Source organism: Oryzias latipes, chromosome 6 (genome assembly GCF_053564925.1).
Source record: "Oryzias latipes strain Hd-rR chromosome 6, Olatipes_Hd-rR_3.1".
NCBI classification, from domain to species: Eukaryota; Metazoa; Chordata; class Actinopteri; order Beloniformes; family Adrianichthyidae; genus Oryzias; species Oryzias latipes.
The window spans coordinates 7,633,617-7,657,849 of record NC_136242.1 but is presented as its reverse complement, the minus strand read 5'-3'; the positions used below and the strand labels follow the sequence as shown (position 1 = coordinate 7,657,849).

Sequence of the window (24,233 nt, the reverse complement as noted above, 5' to 3'; positions counted from 1 at the left end):
CTCTCCCCCTTTGATGTGATACAAGATGCCTGATAGACAGGTCTGAATAGCAGAGCTTTATCTCCAGAGAGTTAGTGTTCATCCCAAGGCACTTAAATGAGCAGCTATCTTTGTGTGGATTTGGGTAATCAAAATGTTGTTGTTGGTGAAAGTTTGACTTTCACTGTACCACATTTTGAGGACTATTTTAATTTCCTATTTTCTGGTTCTAGTTCACATTCATTTGTACTTTTTCTCCTGGTGTAATGAAAAATTCGGATTTCTCACTCAGACCAGTTGTGACACCGCCACATCGAAATAAATGACTGAAAGGTACAAATAAGAGAGAAAAAAAAGGTCAATAGCTCAAGGGGAATGCAAAGTGTAAAGAAAAAAGTAAATAAATAAAAATAAAATGAAATCCTGTGCGTACACTGCATTTAAATATTATGTATGGCGTCACTATCGAGGGGACTTGGTTGGCATGGTAATGGGGAGGGGACCACAGGGTTTGTAAGGAGGTGGAGGAGAGGAGCAGAGGAAAGAAAGGCGTGGGATCTCATTTATTATTATTTTCTTGATGGATTGTTTTGAGCGGATTATCCTAATATCTTTGTCTACAGCAGCTCAGGAGCCGATTGTAAAAGATTGACTGTGGGACAGGAATTTTCTGGGGTAATTGATAAGTTACTTTGTATTCTGTTTTCTATAAAAAATAATTTTTTTCTGTTAAATAATAATAGGAGCCTTATGCTTCACTTGCAGGTATTGTCGTTTTGTGTTTTTTTTTTTGTGTGTGAACGTTTTTTTGCTGTTGGTTAGCTTGACATGGTGAGTAACCTCCTTGGTATTGTGACAATCCAAATGAACTGTTTATGTTGTTTAGCGTTACACTGTAAACTTTGTCAGCTGGAATGTAAAGTCCTTAAATTCTCCTGTAAATTCTCCTGTTCTGCCATTTAAACAAGCAACATGCAGGAATTGTTTATCTTTAAGAAATTCATCTTCGGACTTTCGATCCCTTTCAACCTGGGGGGGTTGGGGGTCAGACAAACATATCACTCTATAACTCTCACTCTCAATCCTGAGGTGTGGCTATTCCTATCAATAAGAATACTCCTTTTGTGATGTCAGGAGGGGAAACAGATGCTTCAGGAGGCTACGTAATTGTTAAAGGCAGGTTATATGGCGTGGGAAATTAATCTTTTTCACTGATCTAAAACCATTGACGATCACCAGAATATCAGCTCTGTGTTCATCAAAATAGGTTCAGGTTTCACACTAAGCAGTTTGCCGACGCTTTTGTGGAGCTCTTCAATATAAATGGCTCAACATCTTCCTTGTCTTTCAGCTAAAGGTTGTAAGAAGCACTTCCTGTTTCCTACTAGAGCAGCACATGTGAAGTCAGCACGACAGACAGCAATAAGAGAACTATTAAGAAGATTTTTTATGTTTAGTTCACCGGTTGGTTCATTAGCAGGCCAAAGTGGTAGGATCCTGGGCTCATCTCCACACCTGCCACCCATCATCTCATCAGCCTGCGGCCTTTATAAGGAACCACCACCCTACAGCCAACGTCAGTCCGTCTGCTTCATGTGGTTGAGTACTGACTCCTTAAGCCAAGTCTGCGTCTCGTGCTTTTGTACTAAGTGCCTAGTGCTCTTATATCTAACTGCCTTTATCTCTGCCTCTTCAGGAAGTTCCATCTGCTCAACCTTCAACCTGGGTCAACCTTTGCAGTTCATTCCACCCAAGCCAAGAACCGTCACGCCAGAACCCACCAACGCCACTGAGGACTTAATAAAACCCTCTTCCCTCATTCATCCTCCAGTCTCTGTCCTGCTTCTGGGTCCAGCCTCACTCATCCTAACACAAAGTGGTATGTACTGGTTTGTGTATTTTGTGCATTATTTGTGTGAAGGTGTGCAATTCATGTGTTGTAGTTAATCATTACTTTTGTTTGCTAGTTCATCAGTTTTCATCAGGAGGGCGAAAAAAAGTTTTGACGGTAGCTCCTCCCACACACAGTGAGAGCGTCAGGTGTTTAAACACACTTTTGTACAAACAAACATGGAGCAGCGACACGGGTTAAAACAAAGGCAGAGGGCGCAACTTTGATGCACAAATTGCTTTCAGTGGGAGGGGGGCACTCTGCCAATCCTGTGGAACCGTGGCTAGTGATTGTACGATCTAGTATAGCTTCCTGCGGGATTGGAACGAGTGAAAAGTGAATAAAATGTTGACGCCTGGAGACGTGACTCTATCCTGCTTCAAACGCAAACATTTGTTGCTAAGTTTGAAAACCTACTTGATGAGAGCAGGTTAACAGTTTTGTTCTCCTTCTAGGAATCATTAACGGCCAGACATCCCAGTGTTTAGTCCAGGTCATCTTTGAACTCAAACAGCTACTTTTGAGCCTAATGTCTGCTTAAAGGACAAAATCTGTTTCAGAATTCTGACATTTTAGGAAAATTAGAAGTTAAGTTTAAATGTAAGTAATAACAAAAGAGAAGAAACAGGATTAAGGTGAAGTGGCCAACAAATACATTTAAGCTAAAATGAAAAAATGTATTCACCAATTAAAAAAATAAACCACCTTTTTTTTTTTATAAACGTTAGATTTCTGATTTAGACCAAATAAAAACGAATAAAGCTTCAACATCTTCGATGTGTGAGTAGTTATTTAGCCAGCAGAGGGCGCTCGGTCACAGTGCTATTGAAAACGTTTTTTACTTGTTTTTCTTTAATTTGTAGATTTAAATATTTGTATTTTCTACATTTTATATCACATCTATGGAGCTGTAGGAGCAGTAAGATTTAATTCTGAAGAGTTTTTAAATGTTTAGATTACCTGAGTTCAGCTAAAAGTTGTAAGAAGCACTTCCTGTTTCCTACTAGAGCAGCACATGTGAAGTCAGCACGACAGACAGCAATAAGAAAACAATTAAGAAGATTTTTTGTGTTTAGTTCACCGGTTGGTTCACTAGCAGGCCAAAGTGGTATGTGTATTATTTTGTGCAATATTTGTGTGAAGGTGTGCAATTCATGTGTTGTAGTTAATCATTACTTTTGTTTGCTAGTTCTACAATGCTGATGTGGTTTGAAGAAAGGAACGCCACATTAAACAGCAGTACAAGGAACTCGAATGCTTCTTGTCTGTGTGAAGAAAAAAAAAAAAAAAAAAAAAAAAAAACCAACAAGCCGGTGTGGGTACCGGGTGTTCTCGGGTTGCCGGATGTTCTCGGGGTCCTTCGACCAATGATGACGTCACACTATTTGATTGGCTGTAAGTTGCCACGACCAATGAGTTAACGTCGATAAGTTTCTTTTTAAACTTTATTGACAATTGCGGTATCATAAATTAACAATGACATTAACGTTAACAACAAACAATAACAATGTAATGAATATTGCTTCGAAGATCAGTCACCATTGCCAAACTTAACATAGAAAATAAAGAATAGAGTGGGGGAAAAAGAAACAATGAACATAACACACAAATAAAAAAAACATAAGTAAAATAAAGGAACATAGAAAAAATCTAAATAGTCTAATACTAGTTAAGTTAGGGGTACTCGAAATTTGTATTTCTGAACAAAACTAAGCAATTTCAAGCCATTTTTCTTTTTCATATAATGAAGTAAAAACAGAGCTCTTTATGAAATGTTATTAAAAAGTGGTTTGGTCTTCAAAACTTGACCTCACCAAAGATGGTGGTGCTCTCCTCCCATGAGGAACCACGTGATGTCTCCTCTAGTGATAAAACTCATTGGAAGGACCCCAAGAACATCCGGCAACCCGAGAACATCCGGTACCCACACCGGGACACACAATTTCACATGATTACCTGGGCAACTTTAAGGAAAAGTTTCCTGTCTGCCCCTTCCCACCCTGAGACTATCGTCTGCTGAGACCAATCACGTGTGACTGTGCTTAAACCAGCTCCAGCAACACTGCCTTGCCTGAACGTCTCAGCTTAACAGCAATGACTATCTGCTCCTGAAACCTACAAACCTGCAGCGCTTTGTTATTCTTTTGTTGCAACCTGGCTTTTGTCATGTCTAAGTTTATTTATTAAAATGCCACCATGCTTGGTCTCCTGCATTTTGGGTCCTGACAAAAAACAGGTGCAACATGAAATCTTTTGTCCCTCAACTATTACTAATATACTTTTGTGCAGGAAAAAGTGTACCTTGGCTCAAAAGAGGTTAAACACTGATATAACTCACCAGTTGTTCTTGTTAATATTTATTCACCACACACGGAGGACTGCTCTGTTTCACCAAAATGTAACATGAACACTAGGGGTGTAACGCTACATGTAGTTGAACCAAACCGTTTTGGTACGGCAGTTTCAGTTCGGTTCACTTCTGTACCGTTTCGGTACGATTTTTCTTTTTTTACGGCATATGCATTGTAACGATCCAGCTGCTTTGTCACTCGTAGCAGTGAAACGAGAGCTGAGCTGCTGCTTAACTAGCTGCTAAGACTGTCCTTACCCCGTACTCCACTTGCCCTCAAACAGTCTCAGAGAGAGAGTAGACAGAGAAATAGATGCTCCATCTCCTTTCCAGCATTAAATCAATTATAAACACACATGAACAGTGTAACAACATGAACCTCACTTCTCGTCACTGCTCTCTCAGTGATGGTGAAGGATTCAACACAAGATTTCGCACTTCCCATGAGTCTTAGTGGCTATAGGCGGGGCTAACCCCCAGGTCGTCACTGTAACTTTGCGCCGAGGCAGAAGTAATTTTAGCCATGAGTTTCCTCCGAGACGCTATTAGGTGACTGACAGTAAGCATGTCAACATATGGCTAATGCAGACGCGAGGCCAGAGATGAGGACCCCCCCCATCTCCTTACGCTCACCTGTGTGGGGGGAACACTTTGACTTTATTGTCAGCATCATGAAGGAAAAAGACAATTGGATAAGTCGAATGCTGTGTGTTGACATTGTTACATAAAGATAGCGTATGCCAGAGTAACACATCTAATCTGTTAGCGAACTTAAAACGGCATCACCGACAGTAACAATCGGGTCTACAAGAAAAAAAAATGTGCAAGTTCAAATGTTTTTTTCATGCCAGTGTTAATTATCTAAAGTTTTTGGTTCCTGGCAGCTAATAGTTTTTCTTATTTTATAAAGCAGATCACCGACATAGGTCAATTGTATTTATTGTTATGTATAACCAATAAATGCATTTCGTAAGTAATTTTTTCTGCCTTAGTTTTTTGTACAAAAAATACCAAAAATAGATAAATAAAACTTTAATAATCTCCCAAGGGAGAAATTCAGGTGTCCGGCATCAAAACACACACAATAAATAACAATAAAATAACAGTTCAGAAAATAGCAGTTCTTATCAGGCAGATTTGTTAAACAGCAGCACCGTACCAAAATGTACCGAACCGAGCCCTATGAAATTCTGAACCGAACCAAATTGAGATTTTAGCGTATCGTTACACCCCTAATGAACATACAACATTTAATGTTCGGATGTGACATGAACTTTGCTATCACCCAGTCTAGATCACAGATCACCACGACCAGCCCCAATCTATAGTTTGGCTCTTCAATTTCAAAAGTTTCTTAGTACAAATGGTGCAATCGCCACATGGAGGTTTTTAAATCCCACACCCACATTATTCTTTTCCCCCCTGGACATATTCCCAATGATTATGGGAAATCAGCCTTAATCATGCTCCCTCTGCCTTGGTTTTTATCACTAAACCTTTTGGACTTGTTACATTGTGGATGGTGGTTGTTCCATGCATCTGGGTTTTTTCATGCTTGCCAAACCATGACATTTGTGGTTTAATAATTTTTCACTCTTAATCAGACTTCAGGACTATCCTTTTCTGTTGTGTGGGAATTGATGAAGGTATGCCCGAGGGGCCAAATCCTATCCTATAGTGCACAACAAAGGAAAAGCCACAATTTGAAATGGATAAGCTGTCCAATGAGAACCTCAAATTAGATGTGGCACTTGCAATCACTCCAAGCGATGACACGCTCATATTACAATTAATTTTTCAAGCAGAATTTAACTTATCAATCAGATAAATTGAAAACCTTATCAACAACTCACAATGCCAAAGACACCAACATGGTCAAAAAGCTGGGAAAACTTCACCAATTTCACCAAAAACTGTCAGGAGGACTTTAATTTAAGTGAGCTATCAGTCAGGCAATAAATACAGAGACCACCCAAAAGTAAACTCCTGCTTTTATAGATTCTACTCAACCCTATGTGACAGAATTTCATGCTGATCAAACTCTATCTGACTGATTCTTTAGGAAAATTAATGTTCCCTTAATCAATAATAAAAATGTCTTTGGAGATAGATCAACCCTTTTCTACCCAATAGATTTCAAAGGGAATTAAGTCCATGCAAATTAGAAAATGCATGAAGACCTGATGGATTCTCTGTTGAATTCATGAAAAAATTTGCAGACCATCTTTCTCCAATCCTTCTATCAGTATTCGAAGAATCCATCCCCACAGGCCCATTTCCTCCCCCAGTATGGGGGAGGAAATGAGGATGGGGGAGTATGTGTCCTCCCCCATCCCTATACAAGACAAGAATCCTCGTGAAGGTTCATACTGCGGTTCAATCTACCTTTTAAATGTAAATGAGATTCTTTCAAAAATGCTACCCAGTCGCTTAGGGGTGGTTTTGCCCTCAATATTAGCAGATGACTGGCTTCATCAAAGGGCGCTTATCATTTTATAATGTCAGACGTTCATTTAATATCCTTTACAGTTCTGCTTCACCAGTTATGGCAGAAGTACTACTGTCTCTGGATGCAGAGAAAGCTTTTGATCGGGTGGAATGGGAATATTTGTTATGTATTTTAAAACAATTTTGTTTTGGTGAAATATGTATCCCTTGGGTAAAGATTCCTTGCCTCTAGCAGTTGTTTGTACAAAAAATAACCTCTCCCCTTATTTTTCACTTAAACATGGCACCAGAGAGGGCTGTCCTATATCACCTCTGTTATTCGCTATCGTGATTGAGCCATTGGACACAATACGCCAAGAAATCAACATAACTGGAATTTATCCGTATGACTCTGTGATTAAGGTGTCCTTGTATGCCGACGATATGCTTTTGTTCTTGTCCAATCCTATAAAGAGCTTACCAAATAACTTTGAACCTCCTGGAGGAATTTGACAGAGTGTTGGGGTAAAAAGGTAAATCTTCATAAATAAGAAACCATGCCAGTGAATTCATAAGCTAGTAAAATAACGTTTTTTTTACTTGTCCTGTCCAACAGCAGAGCAAACAGAAAGCCTCTTGTGTTGGAGATACTAAAATATATTACAGTCAAGTTTAGATCTAATAAATTTAAAAGGGGCGGGGCCTGTCCACACACTCAAATGTAGGGATGGGTATCGTTAAGGTTTTAACGGTACTACTACTCTTATTGATACTGCTTATCGATACGGTATTTTAACGGTACTCTTATCGATACTGTTTGATAAATAACAAATTAAGAACATAAAGTGTTGTATTTCCTCATTATACAAAAACATTGTTTTTTTTTAACAAAACATTTTACTTTATACATGAGAATGTTCCAGACAGGATATTTATTTAATTATTTAATCTAATTATTTTTATTCTTTATGAGCGTGATGTTTCCTTTGATCTTTTGTCCATTTTCCACAACCTTGAATACACTTTTCTGTCTGTCAAACACCAGAGTTAAGTTAAGTTAAGTGAGATGATGGAAACAAATTCACTTTGATGCAGACTCCTTTCTATTTATTTATTTTTCTTTAAATCCAGGAAACCCAAAAAATTATATTAATTTTACGGATGACAACTATTAGTTATTAATTATTATTAAGTATTAGGAAGCAGCTGATAGTTTGTCGCGGGTCTGGAATCATAAGCGGTGACTCTAAGCCCCGCCCCTCTACCTGTTTGTTGTTTTGTTGTTTACTCCGCGTGCAAACCCCCCACCCCCCCGTCACCGCCACCCCAGTGTGTTCTACACAAACAGCGCAACATACGGTCATCGTAGTAGCAAGGTGACAGGATGGTGGGGGCTCCTTGACGCAAACTTAATTAATTTAACGCAGAAACAGGTGTTCTTACTCTAGGTTGCTCACGTGTCCCCTACGAGATCACCACAGACTGTGTGTGCGCTGCCTTGTCTTGTGTGTGTGCGCGCGCGGCAACATGAACATAATACAACTAGCATTCACACACGAATACTTAAGCTTTCAGACCAACACATGTGAAACATTTCAGTCACACAAACTGTTTGTGCAAAGGTGAGATAACACCTGTGCTCGAGAGAGTGTTTATGTTCTTCTAAGGTGGATGATGGAATGTAAAAGGAAGAGGGAGAGTGTCCAGTCATCCCCACACCAAGGCCCCCGTCGCAGCAGATAGAGAAAAACCACCCACCGGGGGGATCACACCCCGCCACCCAGGCCAGCAGGACCGCCACTGGGGCCCCCAATGCCAGAGAGTCGGGAGGCAGAGGTGGACAGAAAGTGCAAGCTCCAGCCCAACCAGGAGAGCAGCCCCCCCGAGGCCTCAACACTGTTAGGAGGCCCTAACACTGGGCCTTGCCCCAGATGAGCACCCCACCAGTTAGAAGTTCTGAGCATCCCCCCACCTCAACCAAAGGCACGAGCCAGGGCCCCCCAAGGGAGACCCGCCCCACGCTCTAGGCAGCCACCCACCCGGCCCACGGTTGTCCAGGAGAGACCAAAGCAGGGGCTGGCCACCCCTGCCCAGGAGGAGGACGCCCACAAGTGGGGGTCCACAAGGAGTGTTGTAAACATGGTCAGACCGTGCTCACCCATAGTTGGAATTTTGGAGAAATTCAAGGGCGCTAAAGGGCAAGAAGGACCAGAGCCCCCACCACAGGGACAATTCAACATGCCTTTGTCTCACTTTTTTAGATTTCTGAAACTTCACAGCTTTACATCGAAATAATTCACTCATCCCCAATCCTGTCCGCAGAAATCTCTTTTTGAATCCATCTTGAAAATTAAAGCTGGCTGTAGTGGAGCAACTGGAAATGTTTCCTCTTCTCTAAACACACATGACATGAACCCTTTATAACACTTAAATCTCAATGGCAGGAGGATTTGGATTTAGACATTTCTGAAGATATTTAGAGAGGAGGTTTAAAAGTTATTTTCCTGGAGACGTGCAACTTTCCGTCTTTGCTCAATAATCCATGTTAACACCAGTTCTTCGAATTCGTCACTTGCTCTCTTTGCACCTCCACCAGGCAATCAGTTGCTTGTTGCTCCTTTTTTTGCAGCCGTCTTCTCAATTTCGCCCATCTGCTTGCGCCATTTTCGGATCCGTTTAGGATCCACCCCAAAATGTCCTGCAGATACCTTACCAGAATGTTCTTTGGTGTAGGCCACCACATAAGGTTTAAAGGCTCAATCGATTGAGCGTTTCTTGGCCATCGCTACACTAGCTCACAACACAAATACCAAAGACATTCGCATGCACGACCCGGGGAATTCTTTCTTTTACTATAACTATTACTATAAATAAGTAATAAATCTATTGACATGGTCTGTTTCAGCATTTAGCATACTTTGGAAACTATCTGACTACAGCAGTGCTTCTCAAATAGTGGGGCGTGCATGCAATGCCAGGGGGGGCGCGCAGTATCGCGGTTTTAGGTGGGCAATTGCCCAGAGCGAAAATTTAAGGGGGGGGTTTCCTATTATCTGCTATATGACAGAGTTTTTAACAGCCTGAAACCGTGAACTGCCGTCCCTGCAGCTGCTCCCCTTTCCTTCTCACACTGAGGTGTGTGAGAAGGACAGGGGAGGGGCAGTGGGCTCAGGCTGCAGGTGGAACGCACACGCGGAGAGCTGCCTCTATTGTGCAACACCAGTATCATGGCGTGCCTTTAAAGTCCTCAGCTCATGCTAATAAAGTCATTCTTTATTAACTACTGTAGACATTTTGATGACGAGTCTTTATTTTCCATCAATGTATTCTTTGTCTGCCTGTCGTTTAGTTGGGTGTCAGTATTTGACATGAAGACAGCAGGTAAAGCAAGAAAACTGCTGCACTTTATGAGATCATAAATAAACAATCCATCATTTAGAAAAAAAAATCAGCACAATGTTTTTTACCAATTTCTTCAGACTAAAAACGTTAAATATATTGGTGATGCTGTGTTAATGTTTCAGATCAATTTACATTTAATATTATTTATTGATTGAATTATTTTCTCTGCATCAAATGGTTCAGTTGGTCAAAATGTTTCTAGTTTGAATAAGGAATGACAGATTTTTTTTATTTCAGGCACTTTAATCTTCTTTTCTGTTTTAGACTCTAACGGGGTTTCTGTGGCTAAATAAAGTTAATATTTGTTGAAAGGGGATTTATATACATGTTTTTCTTTTGTTAATGTTAGAAGATACAGTTTTAGGTATACTTACACAATTTTATAGATACTGATCTTATTTATAGTCCACGCGGGTGTCAGGGGGGGGGGGGGGGGGGGTTGGGGGGCGGGGTTTGGGAAACATTTTCTTTTTACTAGGGGGGCCTTGCAAAAAATAATTGAGAAGCACTGGTCTGAAGCAACAAAACAAATGCTGACTTCTCAGGTGTCAGTAGCTGCATTTACACGGACAAAAGAAAGATAAAAGAACGCCTGATCAGGCGAAAAATGCGTCATGTAAACACACCGTTCGGAATACTCTGCCGCAATCAGACTCATTTGGATCAAAATTTCTTTCAGATGGAGATAGGTGGGTTATGCCGATTGCTGATCCGATCGTGGTGCATGTAAACGGTTTATTCTGATCGTGGGTCACTGCTGCTCTGGATGCATAGACGGTGTGGCGCTCCAGAGGAGGCTTTGGAGCACAAACAGGACCGACTGGCTGCTGTACGGAAGCCCGGTGCAACACGCGGACGCCTCTGCGCTCGCCCCGCGGGTTCCTCTCCTCTACCAAGTGAGAATGATTTATTCCCACCGAAAGTGCGGCCCATGTAGATGTTTGATATAATCAGAAAAGGGTTTTCTGGGCCCATGTACACCGTTGAATTCTAATCCAATCTTTGATCCGATCAAAACATTTTGCACATGGAACCGCAGCCAGTGTTATTCTCACATTGCAGTTTCATAAACTTTATTGAACAAGATCCTTGAAAATAAAATGTAATAATATATGTGTACAAGATTTTCCCACTCCTTCTCACCTTAGGAGCATGTACCTTCCTTTGAGCCACCGAGGTCTGGCAAGTCCTGTGGACACGGACTGAAGGAAATCCTCACACACTGTGTTGATCTGACTCAGATCTAAGTTATGGGGGCGGCGTCCAGTCGCTCTCCATAGACGCCACAACCTATAAGTGTCTCTAAATGTTTCAATACGAGATGCCAAGATGCCCCGCGGATCTCGAACCAGCTGGACCACCTGAGAAAAATCAGTGCATTCAATTAGCATTATTACAGGTATTGTTTCTGAATCAAGATTTTTACTGAGAGAGGACTCACTCACAGTAGCGGTTCAACACTAACTTACTCCCCGGGCGAGTAACCCCACCAGCCCCGCACACATACAAATTTGACAGCATCCTTTTGTGCTCCCCATCTTTATGTGGCCATTTTACACAAAAAATGTGTGAATTTTATAAACTCGTATTGCAGGGGGGCTCAAACTCAGTCACACAGGGGGTCTAAATTAAAAATACAATTCAGGTTTTGGGCTGAACAAAATAAACATTTATTGATTTACTAAACGTTTAAACCTTTAAAACTGAACTTTTTTAACAAATATGAATAAAAACAGGAATATTAATCCAGAATAAATCAAGTTAAACCTTAAATAACATATAATGTTTTGTTCTCCATAAAATATACTCTGTTAAAATTATAGCAGTATGAAGATGCTGCAGAACAGAACCAACAAAGCCTGGAAATATTAATAATTAGAAATAACAAATGAAATCATTCCATTTTCTTTGCTCTTTAGTCATTTTTTAGAGCTGGACTCCTGCATCATTTTTAGCAATAAGTTCATTTCTGCTTGGTGTGTGACGTCCTGTGTGTGTCTTTGTGAAACGGATCAGAGAAAACCTGTTATTGTGAAAATCATTATTAGGTCTCAGAAAACATTAAAAACTAAATCATAGAACTCTTGGTAGAATTACTCCAAAATATTTGGCATTTTCCTAATTTTGTGTAACAGTAGAAATCCTCCAAAAACCTCAATAAACAAACGATCAATTGTTTATTTATGATCTCAAAAAGTGCAGCTGTTTTCCTGCATTACCTGCTGTCTTTATGTCAATTACTGACACCAACTAAACCATAGAAAAGACACTTAATAAAAATATCTACAATAGTTAGTATATAATGACATTATTAACATGAGCTGAGTGATGCAACAGCACGTGATGATCCAGGAGTTGCGTAATCGCGGCCTGGCTCCATGTTCACCTCGCTGCCTGCGCCCACTACCCCTCCTCTTTTTCTTCACTCACGTGGCGCCTTCTCAAAGACAGGAGCGCGTGTAACTGCAGGGTGCTAATTCTCTGGTTTTAGGCTGTTACAACGTCTGTGAAATAAATAATAGAAAACCGATAGTGGCGCAATTTTTCTTTTCTTTTCTTTTCTTCCACGCATTGAAATTTGCACCCCAGGCAATTGCCTGTATTGCCCGTGCCTAAAACCACTACTGCTCACTCACCCCTGAATTTAGAGGTGTGAGTGACTACTCAGATGACAAGTCAAAAAAAGTCAACTTCAGCACCCCACATTGTATTTAATTTCATATGAAATAGAAAAACAGTGATTCTAATAGTAAATTTAAAACAGTTGTGGGAGTGTCCTAGATGGAAAATTAGTCTTTATTGAATAAACAAAAAAGATATCTTTTGTTTGTTGTTACTGTGACTTCCATACAATCAGCTAAGTTGAACAAAATCTGGTGTCAGTTTGTTCGTCCTTTCTTGTCAATGTGCTCTGTTTGTCATTATTTTCCTGAAACTGACCTGCCTCTGACCAAGGTCAATGGCTTGACTTCTATAAAATCAAATGAAAAGAGAGGAATTGGGATTCTCCTCTTGTTTGATTTTACAGAAGTTCAGCCCAATTCCACACATTGACTGCTCTGCCGTATGTTCACTCCTTTGCTAATGCCATGGTATTTGCTGTTCCTTGCCCACCTGCTGCCACTTCAAATAAGACAAACATTCATCCTGCCCCTGAGTCCTAACTGAGTCCTTCATAGTTACACTCACATGCACTCCCTGCTGTCTGGAAGAGGTGAAGAAGTAATGAACTGTCCACTCTGATTCATCCCCCTGCCGCCTTGAGCTCAATAAACCATTGTAACTTCCTCAGAGCCTTTTCGATTGGGCCCCAAATACAAAACCTTACAGTTTTGACTGATGTATGTCTTGAAGAAAAGTGTACTTTTGCAAATGTGGATGATTCGCATGGTTATTTTGGCAATTTTTACGCCGGATGCCCTTCCTGACGCAACCCTCTCTATTTATCCGGGCTTGGGACCGGCACAGAGGCAACTGGCTTGCAACCCCTGTGGCTAGATTCGTACTTTTGCAAATAATCTAAGAATTATAGAAATTGAGTGTGGTGTTTGACTAACTAGTTATGTTTTGAAAGAAAAAAATGGTTTTAAAAATGAAATTGTTGTTCTGGTTATGTTAAGTATGCAAATTTGTTCAAAAGACATGACTTGTAAGTAGTAAATTTGTTTGGAGTTGAATATAACGTGTAAAATCATTGATTTTTGTTTGCTTAGTAAGGCTTGTTTACCACTTTTTTGCATCTCTGATCATGTTTAACAGTCGTTTATTAAGTGTTTCCTAGAGGATAATTGTTCACACCTCACAATCATTTCTTTAGTATTAATTATGGTTACATAATGGTTAGGTAATGCTGATGAGGTTTTACAGTGTATATAAAGGGTTAGTTCAAGCTAAAATCACTAAGTAAAACCTTACTTACCTCTTGCTTCCTATATCTCCAAGCAAACAAACAACCATAGTAAATGATTACCTCATGATTACCCAATGCAAAGTAATGCATACAAGTGTATTTAATAGTTTAATAATGCTTATGTCAGGGTTAATGGCCAACGAAGTGTGTAGTTTCAGAAGTTGACACACGCCGTGGTAGACAGAAGTTGACAGGCCATTAACTAGCTTTTACCATGTTCACTTACAAAAGAGATCAGTTCTTTGGGGCTTCAAGAGAAATCAGGCTTCAGTACTATATTCTTGTTATTTTTTACATTTAGATCGCTTTTTAACAAAAAGCAGACCGGCTTAGCTGGCTGAGCCAGCCCCAATCTCGGCTGCAGTGGCAAAGGAAAGCAATATCTATGCTGATCTTGGGGGTGGGTTAAATAAAGCATCAGTTCAGAGAAAACATTCTCCTCTTACCGCTTGTTTTTATCCAGATGATGAAGTTAAAGTTTGTTTTAAAGAAGCCAGCGCAGTGATATGAATATTTATGCTATATGACCAGAACTTCTTTTTAGGTGTGCGTTATCACTGTGGATTATTATGGCCCGCAGCACTCACAGAGTGCAAGGACCATATTGTAACTGCTACGAGGGTCGAACACTCAAAAAGGTCCAAAACGTCAAAAAAACGCGTCAAAACGCCAAAAAATGGGGTCAAAAGTCGGCCAAAGCACACAACGACACGACAATTGTGTAACGCAACAAAAATACACACACACACGCACAACACCAACGCACAAACGTCAAAATTGTAGTCGCAAAAATGACGACAAAAACCCAAAAAAGCCCAAAAAAGCCCTCAAAAGACGGGTTTAAAGCCAAAAAGACATGCCCAGCCTATAGAAAAAGACAGGCCGCATTGAAATACATAGGCCACCTGACTGCAAAAACTTCTATATTGTTTTTCGAATGTTTTTTTATTATTCTTCTTCTTTCTAACGGATACTTTGAGCTCAAATTTGACCCCCGCCACATACCCGAAAACTCACCAAAATTGGCACACACCTAGGATAAATTGAAAATGAATTTTCGGCAGAGAGAATGTCACCCCCCCCACGACGATGACATCACGGCGAGCGTTCCCGTAAAAAAAATGAATGGGCCGAAAATCGCTTATGGGGCCAAAAAAAAATATTTTGAAATACAGTAACGAAACCAAGACACGCGTGTTGGAAATATCCCAAAGAAGTTATAAAATTATTATGGGATGGCCACACGACCTACGGCTTGGCGGCCATTTTGTGGCGAACTCAGAGAAATGGCGATTTTCGTGTTTTTTGACAATATGGGAAAACAACAATTTTGTTCAAGCGATTTTCACGAAATCGGACACACATGCCACTAGCAGGATTCTACAATAACCAAAGAAGTTTCGTTGACCTTTGACCTTGGCAAGGGGCGGCCATCTTGAATTTTCAAAAAAAAGCACCTTTAGTAATGGATACAAACGAAAACTCGTCCTAGGAATTTTCATCGATCTTTTTGAAACTTCTTGGGCATCAATGGCAATCAATTGTGGAGAAAATGTTGGAATTAGAAGTTGTAGATTTTGAAACGCGTGCGCGTGGCGAATTCGCAACCGTCGCCATTTTAGCTAGCTTGCACATATTTTATCGGAATGTCGTGAAAATGAAATATAGGATTCCCTGGCCCACACTGAACAAAACGATGTCACATACGACAAAATCGATAAAGGAATGTGGCCGTGGTAAACAAAAAACGATCGCAAAAAAAAGTGCTGACTCGGCTAAAAAAAAAAATTTCGGATTTTTTTTTTATGAATCGGCTAACCAAACCCAGATAACTTTGTCGGGTATATCCAAACAAAGTTTTGAAATCATTACGTGATGGCGACACGACCTACGGTTTGGCGGCCATTTTGTGCCAAAATCGGCCATTTTGAGTTTTTCGCGTTTTTACACAATAGGGAAAAAGGAACTTTTTTTTGAGCGATTTTCACGAAATTTGACTCGCATGTCCGTAGCATAAGTCTACAATTACCTCTGGAGTTTCGTCGACCTTTGACCTCGGGAAAAGGCGGCCATCTTGAATTTTCTATAAAAAACACCTTTGCCACTGGATTCAAACGTAAACTTGTCGTTGGAATTTTTATCGATCGTCTCGAAACTTTTTGGGCATCAATGGCAAGCTACTGTGGAAAAAATTTTGGAATTAGAAGTTGTAGATTTTGAACGGCGTGCGTGTGGCAAGCTAGCAAAGTGGCGCACTGTTATAACTCCCATGCATTTCAATACAATACAGTGAAAATTGAATGCATGCATCCATGCCTGAAACTGAATACATTGAAAAAGACTGGAAATGGACATATAAGGAATGTGGGCGTGGTTAGCATAAAACCACTGTTGCTAAGGACGACAAAAAGTTTACTTTTACCGATTTGTCCGAAACTGACGTCAATCTGTTCGTCTTCTCAAGGGGAACAAAACATAAAATGGTTGCTATGGAGATAAAATAAACAAAAAAGCCGCCATTTTGAAAAAAGTGGGTTTTTTTTATCCACTTATGGCATATAGCTCTCACCAATGGAGGAATGTGTTTTTCTGAGTCAGTTGATGATGCCGATCGCTATGCTAGCACTTTTAGCCACTTTAGCATAGCTAGCATAGTTAGCATAATTAGCATTTTAGGTAATGTGTTTTTCTGAGTCAGTTGATGATGCTGATCGCTATGCTAGCACTTTTAGCCACATTAGCATAGCTAGCATAGTTAGCATAATTAGCATTTTACGTAATGTGTTTTTCTGAGTCAGTTGATGATGCTGATCGCTATGCTAGCACTTTTAGCCACATTAGCATAGTTAGCATAGTTAGCATAATTAGTATTTTAGGTAATGTGTTTTTCTGAGTCAGTTGATGATGCTGATCGCTATGCTAGCACTTTTAGCCACATTAGCATAGCTAGCATAGTTAGCATAATTAGCATTTTAGGTAATGTGTTTTTCTGAGTCAGTTGATGATGCTGATCGCTATGCCAGCACTTGTAGCCACATTAGCATAGCTAGCATAGTTAGCATAATTAGCATATGCAGTTTTGACTAGCCATTATCAAAAGTGGGCGGTGAGGGCGGTGGTGCGTAGAGTTGGGCGTGGAAGGCGGGTTGCGTCTGCGGGCCATACAACGCCGCTTGCGGCTTTAATTACTTTTTATTCCACACCCAGCAGCCAATCAGAGTTGAGTATTTACCCAGACCATGGTATAATATGCATTCACTAATGTTTTAAATGGATCCTTATTATATTATTATATATTTACCCTATCGGGTAAACAACACTACTGTGAAACATGGAGGCGCATTGCTGATGGTTTAGGGATGTGTGAGCTACAAAAGCACAGGACACCTGGTCAAAATTGATGTAGAGATGAATGCAGAAGAATGCAGCTCGTTATCAGAAGATACTGGAAGTAAACTTGCACTCTTCAGCCTAGGGGCCACGCATGGGACGCTTTGGAACATTTCAACTTGACGCTGATCGAAAAACACAAGGCCAAGTCCCCCTGTCATTGGTTCCACCAGAGTAAGGTAAAGATTCTGGAGTAGCCATTTCAGTCTCCTCTGGGGAGATCCCAATCGGGCAGTTTAAGCAAGACAGCCCAAGAATTTAAAGGACCTTGAGGTTTTCTACTAAAAAGATTGGGCGGCTTTACCATTAGAGAAAAAAAGAACTTCCTCCACAATGACCACAAGAGACTTCCAGCTGTTACTGATGCAAAAGGAGGCAATACAAGGTATTAAGAACTGGGGTATATCAACTTTTGATTTGTGTATTTTGAGACATTTCTGTTATTATGATTAAAAAAGTGTTAACACTGAACTATTATACAGATGCCAGATGAAGGGCAAAAAGTCATCAAGGAGAGCAGGGGACAGAATTAAGGAGCGGGGAACCCAGAAACGCTCCTCCAGGCCATAACCCTCCCAGTCAATGAGATACTGCATACCCCTCTGCTGGACATCCAGAAGGCAACGCCGGATAATCATCCATGACCAAGGCGGGAGGAGGGGGCTCGGCCAGGGGGCTGAGAACACTGCAGGAGACAGGCTTCAGGAGAGACACATGGAAGGACGGGTGGATGAGCAGGGATGTAGACGGACCACAAAGGGGTTGATCTCAAAATGGCCAATGAACCTCAGAGATATCTTCCGGTACTCACACTGCAGGGGAATGTAACGTGTGGAAAGCCAAACCTTCTGTCCTGGTCTGTAGTCCGGGGATGGGCCCTGTGGGGGTCCGCTAGGGCGCGGTTCCGAGAGGCAATGCGGAAGACAGCTGCCCGGACCTTGTCCCATACATGACGGGCCCTTCGGAGATGATCCTGGACGGAGGGCATGGACACTGCTCTCTCCTGAGAGGGGAAGAGGGGAGGCTGACAGCCATTGGATGACATGAATGGAGACAGACCTGTGGCAGAGGAGACCAAAGACTTATGCGAGTACTCAACCCAGGGCAGACGGGTTGACCAGGATGCAGGGTGACTAGCTGCAACAAGCACAAAGCTGCCTCTAGGTCCTGGTTAGCCTGCTCAGTCTGGCAGTTGGTCTGGGGGTGGTATCCTGACGACAGGCTAGCTGTGGCTCCAATGGCCCGGCAGAAGGCGTTCCACACCCTGGATGTGAACTGGGGGCCTCGGTCTGACACAATGTCCTGGGGCAGCCATTGTAGCCAGAACACATGGTGGAGGACCAGGAGGTTGGCTGTCTCCAAGGCAGATGGGAGCTTGGGAAGCGGCACAAAATGGATGGACTTGGAAAAACGGATGACTATGGTCAAGACCATTGTGTTGCCTTCGGTAGGTGGGAGGCCAGTGACAAAATCCACCGCTATGTGGGACCAGGGTCGATGAAGAATTGGGAGTGGTCGCAGAAGTCCAGCTGGGGCGTGATGGGATACCTTGCCACGTGCACAGACAGAGCATGCCTTAACAAACTCCTGTGTGTCAGCAGACATGGAGGGCCACAACAAGTGCTGTTTAAGCAAGCTCAAGGTCCGGTGTATCCCAGGATGGCAAGCCAGCTTGGAGTTGTGGCCCCACTGCAGTACGGACGAACGAGCAGATGGGGGAACAAACAGGATACCTGAGGGACATTCAGGAGGAGAGGGAAGGTTTTCCAGAGCCCTCTGAACCTCATGCTCCACCTTCACCAACAACACAGGAACGTGGTAGGATGGTGTCCTGAGGAGTGTTGCAGGAGGCTAGCAGCTAAAATTGTCTGGACAGGGCATCAGGTTTCTGGTTGCGAGACCCTGGGCGGTATGTGAGGGTGAATTGAAATCGCCCCAGGAAAAGGGACCACCAGGCTTGACGGGGATTCAGTCTCTGGGCAGAACAGAGGTAAGACAAGTTCTTATGATCAGTCCATACCAAGAAAGGTTGAGATGTTCCCTTCAACCAATGGCGCCAGTCCTTCAAGGTCAGCACGACTGCCAATAACTCACGATTTCCCACGTTGTAATTCCTCTCAGCAGGAGAAAGCTGCCAGGAGAAGAAGGCGCAGGGATGCATCTTCTGATCAGAGGAAAAACGCTGTGAGAGCACCGCCCCAACTCTAGACTCTGAGGCATCCACTTTCAGCATAAACTGAGCTGTAGGGTCAGGATGGGAAAACACAGGAGCAGAACAAAACAGACTCTTTAACGTAACGAAGGCTGCATCAGCACCTGAGGACCAGAAGAAGTCTTCTTTGACAGAGGTCAGCTAAGTCAGGGGAGAGGCCACAGAGCTGTAGTTCCTGATAAACCTCCAATAGAAGTTAGCAAACCCCAAAAACCTTTGCAGCTACTTCCTACTAGTGGGTGTAGGCCAATCTTCAACATGTCACGCAGCACATCATTGATAAGACATTGAAAAACAGCTGGAGGATTAGTCAGTACAAAAGGCAAATATTCAAAATGTCCCAGTGGAGTGTTGAACACTGTCTTCCACTTGTCACCCTCCTTGATTCTCACTAAATGATAAGCATTTTGGAGGTCAAGCTTGGTGAAGACGGTTGCAGTCTGGAGGGAGCTGAAAGCAGAGTCCATGAGTGGGAGACGATATTTGTTTTTTTACTGTTATGTTTTTCAGACCTGTGTAGTCAATGCATGAGTGAAGGGAACCATCCTTCTTATCTACAAAGAAAAATCCAACGGGGGAAGAGGATATAGGTCTACATCACATCCCTCACAGGTTTGGAGAGGTTGTACAATTTACTGAAGGGTAGCAAAGCATCAGGTAACAACTCACAATCTCACAGTCATAGGGTCGATGAGGGGGCAGAGAGGAAGCACGGTCCTTAGAAAAAACTTCCTTGAGGTCAAAATAATCCAATGGAACACAAGAAAGGTCAACAGGTTTAGGAGGCTCAGAAGAGGGGGAAACAGGTGGTACAGCAGCATATAAACAGTGAGAATGGCAGAAAAGGCTGCAATTAACAATGGATTGTGAAGCCCAGTCTATGAGTGGATTATGGAGTGAAAGCCAGGGTAGATCCAACACAAGCTGAGAGACTGGAGATGGAATAATGTTAAAACTGATTAACTCACGGCAGGGACACAGGACATGTACGGTGAGTTCCACAGGCTAACAGTCTACCATCCAGAGCAAAAGTGTGGCGTGAGGAGGCGTGTCCCGCTTAGTTGCAGGTGGAGGAAACACCGGCAGATGAAGGGGCATAAACGGGGAGGACTTTGTTCATGATGAACGTTACTTTGGATTTATCAGAGGAATAAGTGAGAGGCTGCTGATCAAACACGAGTCTACAGAGGTGAATAAACGACTTGCATAGCCATATCTCTTCGGAGTACCTGCTGGGAGTGGGGATGAAGGGCTTGTGGGGGGATGATGCAGGAACGTGAGGAGCAAGTACTGGAGCTGGATCCGATCCTGCGGCTTGAACTTGATCTGGCGATCCTCTTGAGGTGAGTTGAAACGAGACCTCCTCCAGGCGACCGCCGAGACGATTAACTCCAGTGGAAAGGTGTTGAAGGGTGTTCATGATCTCCTGGAGTGCTTGGTCATGCTGTCCAACAAGAGCCCCTTGGGACGAGAGGGCATGTTTAACTTCTTCAAGATCTGCGGGATCCATGTTGGCCAGATGATTCTGTTAGGTTGAGTTAGGTAGAGTGGCACCAGGGAAAAGGTCAGCCATGCCCCCCTGCTCCATTCCACACTGATCATAACAGGTGGGCCCTGACCTGTGTCTGTGGTCAGTTGGGAGGGGACACTCAGAACTCCTGGGTGGTGGTGAGCTGCTTGTCTGGGGCTGGGGAGGCAATTATGTAGGTGGACCTTGGGCACTGCCACTGTTATCTGGCTGGGCTGGGACCTGAGCTGTCCATGCTCTTTTGCCCTCCTACTCTTTGCTGCTGAGGGTTCCTTCAATCCTTGGTCTGTTGGCTGGTATATGGTTATCAGGGAGGCGAAGTTCGTTGATCTACCTCTCTCGCGGGTGTCTGAGGGGGGGTCCTGGGTGCCACTGCCACCTCACCTTCTGCTGGGGGCTTTATGTGAGGGTGGATGGGTGCTCCCTCTCTTTGTTTTACTCTCTAAATCCCATACCATCATCACCCATAGTAACATAAACAAGCGGGCAAGCAAAGATGGGCGCTCGCCTTTGCTCAAATAGAAGACATGTATGCATGCAGGTAAGATTAACTGTATACATGACATGTTTGCTTGTATGCATATATGTATGTGAGCTCATCAGAATCTGTAATGAGTACACACAACACACCTGTATGTGAAGGTTTTTGCAGCCAACAGGTATGTCTGAAATATTTGGGTTTGTAGACAGGCCCTGCCCTTTTGACAAACGTCTACATATGAAAATAATAATGATAAAACTTGTCATCAACTTGTCGCCTCTTTTTGTTTGCATTTACTCCCCTTCCACGTTATTGACCTTTTTTTTCCTTTCTTGTACCCTTGTTCCCATCTCTAATATCCCACTCATCCTCTCTTTTCTCTCTGTTGTGTGGTCCAAAAAAGAAATGTGCACAAATATAATAATAAAAACAAAGTTTTCCCTCAAATACAAAAGGGGTTTGTACAGATATACACTTCACGTGTCTGAAGATATAACCCCATCTTAACAGCAACATTAGACAACAATAGAGGTCTCATCTGTTTGTTCAGCTGCTGGACAATCTCCTTTTACATCACTTAGCAGGACACAATACACCAGTCCAAAGATGTATTAGCTTTTGGCCATGTGTATCATTATCATAAAACAAAGTGAGAAACCAAGTAAAAAGAGACACGTTTTCAGATAATCAAAATGTTTTGGTTTCATTTTTTTAATCACTAATCAACATTTCATATTTTAGCTCTGTTTTGTTGTTCTCAAGTTTATCAAACACTCCCCTAACGTTGATAATGTTAGGAATTTCACTGGACTAGAAAAGAGAGGAATAGATGCTAATACTGAAATAACAACATGGAGCTTGTTAAATTTTGAAGACTGCTAGCAAGTATAAAAGATTTAAAGTCTCTGAAAAATAAATGACCAAAATAACCTCAAAACCTTTTTGCTGATTTATGGATAGTTGATACATACAAAAGGAAAAATAGTTTTTCATATTCTATGGAAGGAAATTGAAAATTAATCCTAAAATCACATTTCAGTACAAATAAAACCAATTATTTTTTTCTAGTTGGTAGAATTTCAAGTCATTCTTCCTTGTTCGACTTTTGTTTGCTGGCTAGAATTTAAAGGCCTTTCATCATGCTATTCATGTGCCAGTCAGAGAAAACTATTTCCATGTATATTATAATATATAACATTTGGCACACAAAAGAACAAGTTTTATTAAGTATTAGTTAATATCCTGAGCTCTTTTCCAACCCGGAAGTGAGTCGCTCTGAAGCACTTGTGGCGTTGCCCATTTCATGACGTCATCATAGAGCCAGCCTCAGCAGTGTGTCTGTGTCTGGCCTACGAAAACAAACATCATCCTAACTTGTGCAGAGATGGATGTGCATATTGTATATATAAAAGAGTTTTTGCCGATCACCAATAGCTCCACAGGAAAAGTGGGTGTGTCTGTTAGCCTGAGGGCGGAGCTGGCAGTGCAGACTCTTCCTGGAAGGGGCTGTTCTCCACTTTGTGACGTCACAATGAGAGAACCCACTAGTTTTTGTAGAGGGGAGGGGCTAGTGCTCAGAGAGCAGGTTTTGAGAGGAATCCTCAGAAATGTGTGAATGGATCAAAATACCACTTTGGGGTTTCTCTTGGTGAGGAATGAACATTACAATACACTTAAAGCTCATCAAATGGATTTTCCATGGTATAGGCCTTTTAAATTTGAGTCTCTTCTTAAGGTTCTTCTTGTTCAAGATGTAAGGGTTCCTGTGATAAAAGTGATATTTTGAAAGAACGGCCATTTATTTGAAATTCAATTAATCAGCAATAGCAATGGATTGAAGAGTTTGAGATCAACAATTAACAGACAAACATCTTTGACACTTTCTAAACAGTTTGACTCTCACAACATTGGGAATTTCCAAACCCTTCGTAAAAACGTAGACATCCGTAGGATTGTTCCCCTTATTAAATTAGACATCTAAAGAGTTGTATAAATGGGACGGTTTTGCGCGTGCATGTGATGTGCGTGCATGAGGGCAGTACTTTGACATCACTGCAAACATGTCAGAAAGTAGGTGGAACTTATCAGGAACAGGAACACACACCCCCACACAGGCATGGTGTGTTCCTGTCACCTATTGCAGTGTTTCCCAACCCTGGTGTTCGGGGAACACTGTCCTGCATGTTTTCCATGTTGCCCTGCTTATGCACACCTGGTTCAGCTCATCACCAGGCTCTGTAGAAGCCTGACAATGACAGGCATCAAAGGCAGGTGTGTTTCAGCAGGGTTGGATTGAACAAATGCAGGGCAGTGTGTCCCAAGGACCAGGGTTGGGAAACACTGACCTAATGAAGTCTAGTAAAGCGGAAGTCGTCTCTCTCACCCTACAGCCCACCTGGATTGTTACAGGATGTGTGAGGTGTCATTTCATGTTTATGATGTGTTAGAAAAGGATCCAATCAAGCTAAACCCAATCTATCAGTTGATCCCAATTCACCAAGAATGAGAGGTATCATAGAACATGTGGTCTGTAACCTTTGAAATCTTTATACTGTCCCAGAAGCTTCACCTATGAGGGGTCATAATCCCATCCCAATGCATGCATTTATGAATTTCATCATTTCTGTAATGAGTTTGATAAATCTGTGTAATTGTTTTATTGA

At 41.9% G+C, this 24,233-nt stretch overlaps 1 protein-coding gene across 14 annotated transcripts in view; it reads right to left on the bottom strand.

Annotated features, from left to right (window-relative positions):
• LOC105354170 (carbohydrate sulfotransferase 1) overlaps positions 1-24,233 on the bottom strand; it is a 48,784-nt gene that overhangs the window by 2,910 nt on the left and 21,641 nt on the right. For all 14 annotated transcript variants that reach the window (XR_013656320.1, XR_013656319.1, XR_013656318.1 and 11 more), the window contains one exon: positions 11,193-11,410. Coding sequence is in view for 4 of the 14 variants with exons in the window: in XM_078948343.1 (XP_078804469.1) it covers positions 11,193-11,410 (218 nt within the window). In the remaining 10 variants the exon portion in view is untranslated. The remainder of the gene's footprint in view (positions 1-11,192; positions 11,411-24,233) is intronic.